This window comes from Aotus nancymaae, unplaced genomic scaffold (genome assembly GCF_030222135.1).
Source record: "Aotus nancymaae isolate 86718 unplaced genomic scaffold, 86718_ANA_hifiasm-v0.15.2.pri h1tg000033l, whole genome shotgun sequence".
NCBI lineage: Eukaryota > Metazoa > Chordata > Mammalia > Primates > Aotidae > Aotus > Aotus nancymaae.
This window is the reverse complement of record NW_026988447.1, coordinates 5,963,556-5,976,643: the sequence shown is the minus strand read 5'-3', so window position 1 is coordinate 5,976,643 and position 13,088 is coordinate 5,963,556. Positions and strand designations below refer to the sequence as shown.

Below are 13,088 nucleotides of genomic sequence, written 5' to 3'. Positions count from 1 at the left end.
TGGGTCAAATGGAATTTCTATTTCTACATCCTTGAGAAATTGCCACACTGTCTTCCACAATGGTTGAACTAATTTACACTCCCACCAACAGTGTAAAAGTGTTCCTATTTCTCCACATCCTCTCCAGCATCTGTTGTGTCCAGATTTTTTAATGATCGCCATTCTAACTGGTGTGAGATGGTATCTCAATGTGGTTTTGATTTGCATTTCTCTAATGACCAGTGATGATGAGCATTTTATCATACGTTTGTTGGCCTCATATATGTTTTGTTTTGAAAAGTGTCTGTTCATATCCTTCACCCACTTTTGAATGGGGTTGTTTGTTTTCTTCTTGTATATCTGTTTTAGTTCTTTGTAGATTCTGGATATCAGCCCTTTGTCAGATTGCAAAATTTTTTTCCGTTCTGTTGGTTGCTGGTTCACTCTAATGATGGTTTCTTTAGCTGTATGGAAACTCTTAATTTTAATTAGATTCCATTTGTCTATTTTGGCTTTTATTGCCATTGCTTTTGATGTTTTAGTCTTGAAGTCCTTGCCTATGCCTATATCCTGGATGGTTTTGCCTGTGTTTTCTTCTAGTGTTTTTATGGTGTTAGGTTTTATGTTTAAATCTTTAATCCATCTGGAGTTAATTGTAGTGTAAGGTGACAGGTAGGGGTCCAGTTTCTGCTTTCTGCACACTGCTAGCTGGTTTTCCCAACACCATTTATCAGACATGGAGTCTTTCCCCGTTTCTTGTTTTTGTCAGGTTTGTCAAAGATCAGGTGTTTGCAGATGTGTGGTATTGCTTCTGGGGCCTCTGTTCTGTTACATTGGTCTATGTCTCTGTTTTGGTACCAGTACCATGCTGTTCCGATTATGGTAGCCTTGTAGCATAGTTTGAAGTCTGGCAGTGTGATGCCTCCGGCTTTGTTCTTTTTGCTCAGGATTGTCTTGGCTATGCGGGCTATCTTGTGATTCCATATGAAGTTTAAAGTCATTTTTTCCAGTTCTGTGAAAAAGATCATTGGTAGCTTGACGGTGATAGCATTGAATCTATAGATTACTTTAGGTAGTATGGCCATTTTCACAATATTAGTTCTTCCTAACCATGAGCATGGAATGTTTTTCCATCTGTTTGTGTCCTCTCTTATTTCATTGAGCAGTGGTTTGTAGTTCTCTTAAAGAGGTCCTTTACATCCTTTGTTAATTGTATTCCTAGGTATTTTATTCTATTTATAGCAATTGTGAATGGGTGTTCGCTCTTGATTTGGCTGTCTGTCTGTTAATGGTATATAAGAATGCTTGTGATTTCTGCACATTGATTTTGTATCCTGAGACTTTGCTGAAGTTGCTTATTGGTTTGAGAAGATTTTGGGCTGGGACAATGGGGTCTTGAAGATATACAATCATGTCATCTTCAAATAGAAAGAGTTTGACTTCTTCCTTTCCTAACTGAATACACTTTATTTCTTTTTCTTGCCTGATTGCTCTGGCTAGAACTTCCAATACTATATTGAATAGATGTGGTGAGAGAGGTGCCTGATTTCAAAGGGAATTCTTCCAGCTTTTGATCATTCAGTATGATATTGGCTGTAGGTTTGTCATCTATAGGCTTTATCATTTTATGATACATTCTGTCAATACCTGGTTTGTTGAGAGTTTTTAGCATAAAGGGATGTTGAATTTTGTCAAAGGCCTTCTCTGCATCTATTGAGATAATCATGTGGTTTTTGTCTTTGGTTCTGTTTATGTGATGGATTACATTTATGGATTTGCATATGTTGAACCAGTCTTTCATCCCCAGGATGAAGCTTACTTGGACGTGATGGATAAGCTTCTTGATGTGCTGTTGCGATCTGTTTGCCAGTATTTTATTGAAGACTTTCGTGTCAATGTTCATCATGGATATTGGCCTGAAGTTCTCTTTTTTAGTTGAGTCTCTACCTGGTTTTGGTATCAGGATGATGTTGGTCTCATACGATGAGTTAGGGAGGATTCCCTCCTTTTGTATTGTTTGATACAGTTTCAGAAGGAATGCAACCAACTCCTCTTTGTACGAGTGGTAGAATTTGGCTGTGAACCCATTTGGACCTGGACTTTTTTTGGTTGGTAGGCTCTTGATTGCTGCCTCTACTTCAGCCCTTGTTATTGGTCTATTCAGGATTTCAACTTCCTCCTGGTTCAGTCTTGGTAGAGTACAAGTGTCTAGGAATTTATCCATTTCTTCTTGGTTTACTGGTTTATGTGCATAGAGCTCTTTGTAGTAATCTCTGATGGTAATTTGTATTTCTGTGGGATCAGTAGTGATATCCTTATTATCATTTTTTATTGCATCTATTTGATTCTTCTCCCTTTTCTTTTTTATTAATCTGGCTAGTGGTCTGTCTATTTTGTTGATCTTTTCAAAAAACCAACTCCTGGATTTATTGATTTTTTGAAGGGATTTTTGTGTCTCCATCTCCTTCAGTTCTGCTCTGATCTTAGTTATTTCTTGTCTTCTGTTAGCTTTTGAGTTTTTTTTTGTTTTGTTTTGTTTTTTGATCTTCCTCCTCTAGCTCTTTCAATTTTGATGATAGGGTGTTAATTTTAGATCTTTCCTTGTTTCTCATGTGGGCATTTATTGTTATAAATTTCCCTCTCAACACTGCTTTAGAGGTGTCCCAGAGATTCTGGTAAGTTGTGTCTTCATTCTGATAGGTTTTGAAGAACATCTTTGTTTCTGTCTTCATTTCATTGTTTACCCAGTCGACACTCAGAAGCAAGTTGTTCAGTTTCCAAATGGTTGTGTGGGTTTGAGTGTGTTTCTTAATCCAGAGTTCTAGTCTGATTGTGCTGTGGTCTGATAGACTGTTTGTTATTATTTCTGTTCTTTTGCATTTGCTGAGGAGTGATTTGCTTCCAATGATGTGGTCAATTTTAGAGTAAGTGCAATCTGGTGCTTAGAAGAATGTATATTCTGTGGATTTGGGGTGGAGCGTTCTGTATGTCTATTAGGTCTGCTTGGTCCAGCTCTGCATTCAAGTCCTGGATGTCCTTGTTAATTTTCTGTCCCGTTGATCTGTCTAATATTGACAGTGGAGTATTGAGGTCTCCCACTATTATTGTGTGGGAGTCTAAATCTCATTTTAGGTCATTAAGAACTTGATTTATGTATCTGGGTGCTCCTGTGTTGGGTGCATATATATTTAGGATAGTTAGCTCTTCTTGTTGCATTGATCCTTTTACCATTATGTAGTGTTCTTCTTTGTCTCTTTTGATCTTTGTCGGTTTAAAGTCCATTTTATCAGAGATTAGGATTGCATCCTCTGCTTTTTTTTGTTCTCCATTTGCTTGGTAAATCGGCTTCTATCCCTTTATTTTGAATCTATGTGTGTCTTTGTGTGTGAGCTGGGTTTCCTGAATACAGCACACAAATGGGTTTTGACTTTTTATCCAGTTTGCCAGTCTGTGTCTTTTGATTGGGGCGTTTAGGCCATTTACATTCAATGTTAATATTGTTATGTGTGAATTTAATCCTGCCATTTTGTTATTGGTTGGTTTTCTTTCCTGTTAGTTGATTCACTTTCTTCATTGCATTTTTGTTCTTTGCCAACTGGTTTGCTTTTACAGTGACTGGTACTTGTTCCTTTCTGTGCTTAGTGTTTCCTTCAGGAACTCCTATAGGGCAGGTCTGGTGGTGACAAAATCTCTCAGTAATTGCTTGTCTATAAAGGATTTTATTTCTCCTTTACTTACAAAGCTTAGTTTGGCTGGATATGAGATTCTGGGTTGAAATTTCTTTTCTTTAAGGATGTTGAATATTGGCCCCCACTCTCTTCTGGCTTGTAGGGTTTCTGCTGCGAGATCTGCTGTGAGTCTGATTGGCTTCCCTCTGTGGATGACCTGACCTTTCTCTCTGGCTGCCTTTAGAATTTTTTCCTTCATTTCAACCCTGGTGATTCTGACAATTATTTGCCTTGGGGTTGCTCTTCTTGAGGAATATCTTTGTGGAGTTCTCTTTATTTCTTGAATTTGAACATTGGAGTGCCTTGCTATGCTTGGGAAGTTCTCCTGGATAATATCCTGGAGCGTGTTTTCCAGCTTGGATTCATTCTCCTTGTCATATTCAGGTACACCAATCAAGTGTAGATTAGGTCTTTTCACATAATCCCATATTTCTTGGAGGCTTTGTTCATTTCTTTTCACTATTTTTTCTCTTGTCTTGCCTTCTCTTTTCATTTCATTGAGTTGATCTTCAATCTCTGATATCCTTTCTTCTGCTTGATTGATTCAGCTATTAAAACTTGTGTTTGCTTCATATAGTTTTCATACTGTGTTTTCAACTCCATCAAGTCGTTTATGTTCTTCTCTAAACTGGTTATTCTAGTTAGCATTTCGTCTAACCTTTTTTCGAGGTTTTTGGTTTGTCTGCATTGAGTTAGAACATGTTCCTTTAGCTCAGAAAAGTTTATTATCCACCTTCTGGAGCCTGTTTCTGTCAATTTGTTTCACTCCTTCTCAGTCATGTTGTGTTCCTGTGTTGTTGAAGAGTTGTGATCCCTTGAAAGAGAAGAGGTGTTCTGGTCTTTGATGGTTTCATCTTTTTTGCACTGTTTTTTTTCCATCTTTGTGGATTTACCTGGCTGTGTTGTCAGGGAGCTGCTTGATGAGGTTGGTTGCCTGCCTGTCAAGGCGTGACTGGGTTTCTAGGGACTCCTTCAGTTTACTAGGGAAGCTTCCTCTGTCTCTTTTGTTCACACTGGGGGTTTAGGCCCGCCTTTTCACTGACCTGATGGTGCTGCTGGGTGGTCAAGAATGCAGTCCCGTTGCTATGTAGGCTTTCTGTATGTTTTGTTAAAACATGTAGTCTGGTCCCACCCCTGTAATGGTGGGTTGTGCCTGTCCTCCACTGGGCTGGATCTTTCAGGGTTCAGCTCAGACTGTGGCACTGACTGTGCAACTGGCTAGAGTCAGAGCTTCGGGTCTCTGGGGTTTGTGGGGGAGGGTAGGGACCCACCCAGCAGCACCCGGCCATCTCCCCCTTTCACCTTCCTCTCCCTCTAGTCATGGGTTAGGGGCCTGCCCAGCTGCTCCCACTTACAGCTCCCTCTCTCTCCGGGTAGGGGGAGGGAGCGAGCGGTAGCTCTGGCCACAGGCTTTTCTGGCCTCTTTTTTGGGCTTATGCATCTCTTTAGGTCTGTGCGCCAATCTGGGACACCGTCCTGGATTATTATTCAACTCCATGCTTGTAATTCATGGTGTCTGACTGGCAAAGATCACCTGTTCTATGTATTGCTGAGGCTTTGGGGGAAGCGCTGTATCTGGACCAGAGTGCAAGAGAGGGAGCCTCCAGCTTGCTGGTCAGATGCACTTCCTGGGTGAAGCAGCACACATCCCTACCTCGGTCTGCCCTGCATGAGCTTTGCTCACCATCAGACCAGACCCATTGAAATGCACCTGGTAACTCGGTTGGAGCTAGGAGGTTTCTGGATTTCTGTGTCTCTTTCACTGGGTGTTGTGCACCGGAGTTGTGTCTATTTAGCCATCTTGGAGAGGAGTCTATATTTTTATCTATTTGAATGCTATGAAAGATGTGAGATTCTGTGATCCATAATCATTCTGCAAATTTATACAGAAATCCTATATTGTAATAATCTTTATGTAACTCACTATCATGGTTCTAGATTTAATTGTCATTCCAAAATACTAATATGTTTGAATGTTAAAACTTCATTCTCCAATGTGCCTAGATGTACTTTAACTTTTGTAGGCTCAAATTAAAACACACACACGCGCACATGCATGCACACACAGTGAGGTGTTTACTTCCTGCAGAGTGGAAAAGTGCATGGTATATGGTAGATTTGCACCAAAATAGACAAAATAAAAATGATACTTCTATCAGCAAGCACCTTTAAAAAATGCTATAAAATTAACATGGTATGTGATAGTAACTTATCAATATCTTCACTTTTGCTCAACTTATAACAATTACCCTGTAGAAAAATTCATGTTTGAAGATAATCTTTATTAATAAAGAGAAAGTGATAAATTATACTTTATAAGGTCAAATGTTGATTTTTTTGGCTAGTCTTTGTGAATAGTTCTGAAAGGACAGAAAATGAAGAGCAAAACTAGTTTAAAAGAAGGTAGGTGAGCAGAGTCATAGCAGAATAACTAATATCTAACATTTTTTTTTTCTTTTGAGATGGAATCTTGCTCTGTTGCCAGGCTGGAGTGCAGTGGTACGATTTCAACTCACTGCAACTTCTTCCATCTGGGTTGAAGCGATTCTCCTGAGTAGCTGGGACTACAGGCGTGTGCCCCTACTCCCAGCTAATGTTTGTAGTTTTAGTAGAGACCAGGTTTCGCCATGTTAGCCAAGATGGTCTCAATCTTTTGACTTTGTGATATGCCCACCTTGGCCTCCCAAGTGCAGGGATTACAGGTGTGGGACACCTACCGGCCATATTTAATCATTTTTTTTTTTTTTTAAGACGGAGTTTCGCTCTTGTTACCCAGGCTGGAGTGCAATGGCGTGATCTCGGCTCACCTCAACCTCCGCCTCCTGGGTTCAGGCAATTCTCCTGCCTCAGCCTCCTGAGTAGCTGGGATTACAGGCACGCGCCACCATGCCCAGCTAATTTTTTGTATTAGTAGAGACGGGGTTTCACCATGTTGATCAGGATGGTCTCAATCTCTTGACCTCGTGATCCACCTGCCTCATCCTCCCAAAATGCTGGGATTACAGGCGTAAGCCACCGCACCTGGCCTATTTAATCATTTTTAAAAAGCTATTTGTTTTCACATATCTGCCTTGATTATCATGAGATATTTTATTTAGATTTTGTAACTTTGAATAAGTTTATGGATCCAGGTGTAAAATAACACTGTTCATTTTAATGGAAATACAAAAAGGATCTTGAATAATGCATACTTGAATAATTATTGAATATTTGAATAACTGAATGTCAAATAACATGGACATTTTTCCAATTGAAATATAAATATTCTTTTGACACTGAGGTGATTTTGATTCTTCTTCTAAAAAGGAGGATAATGTGTATTTAGAGACAGTCTTTCAATACATTTACAAAACATCAAAACAGTATGTTTGATATTTTGGTGTGTTGTTTGTCAATTTCAGCCAAACTTAATTCTAGCCTTGAAAACAAGTCCCAAAATATTGAGAATATTATTGGTAAACTCTAGTATAAAAGAACAAGTGTTAAAACTTTTCCACTTCACCAACTAGCTGTAAATTACTGTAAAATAGCTGTGCAGTATCCACTAAAAACCAGAAACAGTTTCATTTTCCTGCTGAATATTACTGAAAAGCTAAGTGCTTTTCCATTTGCTAACAGGACTGTGCAATTTATTAAAGGCAAAAAAACCAAAAAGCTATGCTCATATGGTGAAGATTTAGTCTTCTAGAAAGAGGGGGAAATTTATCATGACTTAAGGCAGCAGATGAGAATTTCCATAGCATGAATTTCAGAATATGTTTCTGCCTCTGAAATTTCTCAGGAGAGGTAAATGATATTAGACTGTGATTGAAAGAAAAGTAAAAGTAGATATTTGGTAGGTGCTTCATTTGTTCTCTTGGCTCATTCATAAACGAACATGGTAAATGCAGCATGTGAAAATATGAGTTCTTAAAATTGCAAATTTGGTTTGTATATTTTTATTTCATTTTATCCGTTTCCATAAATAGTGAAAACATCATATAAAGATGTTTTCCTGAATATCAATAATATTCTTAAATTTTTTCTGTCTTTAAATATTTGCACAATATAATAAGTTGTCAGGTATTTTTAAACATTATTCTATCATGTAAAAATCTTGATTAGTAAAACTCAACTGAATTAATTTCATAAAAGAAAATTCTGAGAATAACTTTTGAGTGAGAATCAGAAAGGTAATTAGGTCTTAAATCACAATTTTTTTAAGTGCTTCAACTTTACATGGATATAATTAGCCAGAAGGTAGAATGACTCCTAAAAATTGTATTATTTGCTGTACATGATGACACTTCCCTGAGAGTATATCCATTGCCCTGTATTTCCATTTAATTTGTCTCTTATCCAGATCTTCATTCTGTCACCTGAATTCAGTTCTCCTTTATGGCTTTTTTATTTCTATCAGTGGTGTCATATTTTAGTCTCATCATTTTTGTTCCTTTTGTGATCCATATTTATTCAGTTGCTGTTTCAGATATGGTTCCTTAACAAGTCTTATTTTTTAAAATTTGCTTTCAATTTAATTGTCATGCATTAAAGGTCATAAACTCGCATTTTTGCAAAAGTTACCTAAGTAATTCCATTTCCTCCAATTTCCTTACTCTTCAGTTAAATTTTAATTCCACTAAAAAGATCATAAATTTTAAAAAATATTGTTTTCACTATCTTTTTTTTTTTAGAAATTAGTTTTTCAGTATCTACAGAAGCAGTAAAGAAATTACAATATTGATCCAAAAATTTGGATTAATTCCAAATTTTTTAACTAGTTTCAATCCTCACCTTTCTCCCTTAAAAGCTGTTTACGGGCCTGGCATGGTGGCTCACGCCTGTAATCCCAGCACTTTGGGAGGCCGAGGCAGGTGGATCATGAGGTCAAGAGATCGAGACCATCCTGGTCAACATGGTGAAACCCCGTCTCTACTAAAAATAAAAATATATATATTAGCTGGGCATGGTAGCGTGTGCCTGTAATCCCAGCTACTCAGGAGGCTGAGGCAGGAGAATTGCCTGAACCCGGGAGGCGGAGGTTGCGGTGAGCCGAGATCGCGCCATTGCATTCCAGCCTGGGTAATAAGAGCGAAACTCCGTCTCAAAAAAAAAAAAAAAAAAAAAAAAAAAAAAAAAAAAAAAGCTGTTTACAACCTACTTTGTCTTACTTATATCAATAATTTTAAAATAAATCATCTACTTATCTACTTTCTTTTTTCAGTTTTGCTCAATGACCTCCCTACATTGTATTTTCATTCTTGCTTTCATACCTTTACTCATTCCATGCCTGTCCTTGCTATAATTTCATTTTTTTCTTTTGTCTGTTAACAATCTACTCTTTGGGGTTACAGCTTCTTTTTAAAGCAGTTTAACCATCATTTTATCCTAGTTTTCCTTCATTTTCACTTTTTACACACACCCACATTAGTGCTAAGACTATTTACAGTACACTTTATTCAGAGTGTGCATAGAATCATACCCTGTATGCTATTACTTACTCAACCTTTTACTCTGTCTTTGAAGAAAGAAATATCTACTTCTGATGTAATTGTAGCATAAATGTTCATCTGATTCTTTAAGGCTCACAAATATCAGTATTTTAACAATCAGAATGTTTTAAAAAAGTGACTCAATATTTGTATGATTAATGCTGTAAGGTCATGGAAAGAAAAGCATATTCTTCTGAGTATAATTTTGATATTCCAGTTCAATATTTTCATTGAATACACAAGAAAAGAAGGGATTCTATAGAAATAGACATCATGTAATGAATATATGCCTTGCTGTAAATATTGAATAATCAAGGGATATTCAATTTAGATTTCATATAAAAAGACAAACTAACTTCTTTTTCCTTGATTGATCTCAGTTTACTGTACCTTCACCTGATCTCATCACTTTAAGAATAATGTGGAGTACTACACTATATCTGAAACATTGGGAGAATTTTTTTAAAAATGTTATGCATATTAAATCATTGACTGAACTCTCAAGGGTTAAAATGTAAGAGGTTTATTCTCCTTTTATCAAGCAATGTCTACAGACAGAGCATCCACATGATGTAAGCTACAAAAGAGGAATGTATGCGACAGACTTAAATCATTAAGTCACAGACATTTTATATGGTTCATGTTCACAAGGAAGAAAACTGCTAAAAAGTAAAGCAGATTCGATAAGTAGAAACATAAGCTGATTTTTGTTTATTAAATCTACTTCGCATAATGTTTCTGCTAAGAAGAAATCCACTGTATCACACAGCTCAGGATGCTATATACACATAAGATATTACACACTATAAAATTTCAGGTTTCTAAGCAGTTTTACACAATTTAAACTTGAGTAAAATTTGTATATTTAAAAAAGACCTTATTGGATTACCTTGAGTAAACGGAGGTCATTTCAACAGCCCATTAACATTTTTGCAACAAAAAAAACAAAAATAGGTATGAAGATTTTCAAAACATGTAAGCTATTACTTTAAGCCTGGATAACTATCTGCTTATTTTAATAAACCAGCTCTCTAGTTTTAAGCTACTTCTGCTGGCCTTCTCGTTTCCTCTTAAATCAGAATAGAAGCAATGATTTTTATTTCTCTACGGTGTCTCAGGTGGGAGGATTAGTTAGGTTTCAAATTAGAGCACATAGTGAGAAGGTGCTTTTAGGATTACATAGGAGATGAATTAAAGAAATCATTTGGGGAAATTATTTGGAATAAAGGTTTTTGATACATTATATTTAAATAGGAAAATCAATGGAGAAGTGTATTTTTACTTTTACCACTGTGGGGCTACCCCTTTATTCCCAACATATTACTAATTCTTCTAAGCCACTAATACCTCATCAATTCTATTGCCAGTTTTCTTTTCCTACGTGTTAATTTCCCTTATATGGTTTACTTTAGCAGACCAAGGTAAATGTTTCTTTTTTTAGAACCAAAAGCTCCTGATGATGCAATATTGGGCTACATGAAAAGAAACTATCTATTAAGAAAGAGTCTATTCTGCTAGTAATAAACATCTGTAGGCAGTTGACATCCCAGACAAACTTGCATTAAAAATATAATGCACTCTAGTGATTGATAGCAAAATGAGTAGATTGTAAATATTTTGATTGTAATTATTTTTTCTCCCTTCCTCCCCATTTTCTATACTATGCTGCAGATTATACAGTAAATGTCAAGTAGAGATTGATACCTGTATGCAACCTAAGGCCAACATATGCCTTCAACTGATATTTCGTTTGATATTTCGTTAAGGGTCAGACAAAAGACTGAAGGCAGGATTTGGCGCAAGAGATGTTTTCTAACAACAAGAGATTTATAGTTATGAGGGCATTTAGTATGCAGGTTTTAGTCTTCTTTTTCCTCCTGTGACATTCCCTTCAAGGCACAATATATTATAAACAGTAGACAGGACCGAATGTTTTGAATTAAGAATTTTAAGTTTCCACAATACCTTTTATTTCTTATTTAATCATACCAAAAGGACAAAGAAAAAAAATAAACTACCCTCAAAATGAAATAATGCTTAAGTCATCTGAAATTCCCTGCAGTTTAGTTTTTTTAAATGATTTAAATCCTATTTTATTGTTTAAAGCATAATTACACATTTGATTCTTGTGACTCATGTGATTTCTTATTAAATATTGTGGTAAATATTTCTAATTAACCAATATGAATAATTATGTATGTCTTAGTCAAAAACAAGTTATTTTATTTGGGCCAACCAAGTAAATTTTGTTTGGCTAAGATATAAACTTGGAAAGTTAAGTTGTAAATTTAAACAATGGATTAAGTGCAATGTATTGTAAAACTCTTCATTCAATAATTGTATCATAGGGCTTTTAGGCATCTCCAACCCAAATGACTGTATTTCCTTTCTCTACTTCAGTGATCTCACAGTTTAATTTATTGAGTCGTCCATCTAGTATAAAGAGAGAGTCCTTGGAAGGTGTCATCAGGTATTGACCGAACAAGCCACTGTCCTGAATTTGCCTGTTTTTCTGGTTCCACGGCCATTCTTCTGCCTTGAGTGGTTCCTTGAGACTCTTTATCATCTTGACCTTCCCAGAAGAGAGCTCTACAAAGAGCACATCAGTTTGTGTGCTTGAACTACCATAGATGTTATATTGGTGGGCTTCAGTAAAGGATGGCTGAAATGCTAGATCAGATATGTGCAGATTTGTGTGAATATCAAAAGCCTCCTGTATTTCTCCTCTGATGGTGATATATTGAACCCTTACAAGACCTTTCACGTCATTAATGCTGACAAGGTAGTGGCCATCTGGAGAAACATATGGAGTGCCCGTCACATCACTATTGAACCCAATGACTGAGTCAGTAACACCGTCCACCATGACCTGTGGGGGAACTGCCCCCGTGCTGTCGGGTTTGCAGCCAACGAAGTAGTAGCCTCCCATATGTGTATAAGCCAGTGACTGAGGAACACACTTATAGTCCTTCAAGTTAATTGTCTTGATGTATGACATGGTTTCAAGATCAATTTTTTGTAGTGCAGCTTCATCTTTATGAAGAATAAATCCAAACCTGAAAAAAATAAAAATCTGAGTTAGGAAAAACAATGGAATTTTTACCTTAAGAAAAAAAGATATACAGGTAGAAAGTTCCATCGCAAGCCCAGGCTCTAATTCTCAGGCGAGGCAGCAATTTGTGTTACAACTGTGCTAGAATTAATCTTTAGCTTGTGTCACTCTCCTTCTTTCTCTAGGTCATTCTTTCATTACATCCAAATCATCATAACTCATGCTGTAGAAAGAAAAATAATTAAAAGCAATACATCTAGTTAATTGCAGCAACAAATTTTTCTTTTAACATAGAGGGGAAGAAGTATACATTATTTCAAAAGTCTGTAAACCATCTGATCTTAAATAAACTTGGTTAACTACTGACAAACCCAGAAAGAGTAAAAGGCTTGAATATATATCAGTTGCATTCATTTCATTTACTTCTTATATTGTCTTTTGACCATTAAATAAATGTGACACTCATGATTATTTAGATAAAGTTAAGTAGAATATTTTTCAACCTTTCCATGTTTATAATGTTATTTTTAAAGATATGCTTGCATTTTATTTGTTATCCTATAATGAATAATGAAGAACTTTATTTTTGTATTAAAGCCAATTAAACAATTTTTGTTTGTTTGTTTTTTTGGCCTCAGTGCTTTTCAAAGCATATGCACTAAATATTAGCTAATAATTATCAGAGATACCTGTGCAAGTATAAATATAGTTTTAAACTCACCTAGAACACAAGCAGCTTTCTAGCAAAAATAAGTTAAACAAGACACAATGAAATAGAAACTATTAAACAAAATTATATCCAAAGTAGATTTGGTCATTGGAATTGTAAAGGACTTTTATTTATGTCTGAATTAACAA

The 13,088-nt window shown here is 36.2% G+C and overlaps 1 protein-coding gene across 5 annotated transcripts in view; it reads right to left on the bottom strand.

The window, feature by feature from the left end:
- Positions 1–9,685: 9,685 nt before the first annotated feature.
- Positions 9,686–13,088, bottom strand: part of FSTL5 (follistatin like 5) — an 832,703-nt gene continuing 829,300 nt past the window's right edge. For 3 of the 5 annotated variants that reach the window (XM_021666691.2, XM_064383772.1, XM_064383775.1), the window contains one exon: positions 9,686–12,234. In XM_021666691.2, the coding sequence (XP_021522366.2) occupies positions 11,532–12,234 (703 nt within the window). In that variant the 3' untranslated portion in view covers positions 9,686–11,531. The remainder of the gene's footprint in view (positions 12,235–13,088) is intronic. The other 2 variants (XM_064383773.1, XM_064383774.1) reach the window with 1 other exon arrangement.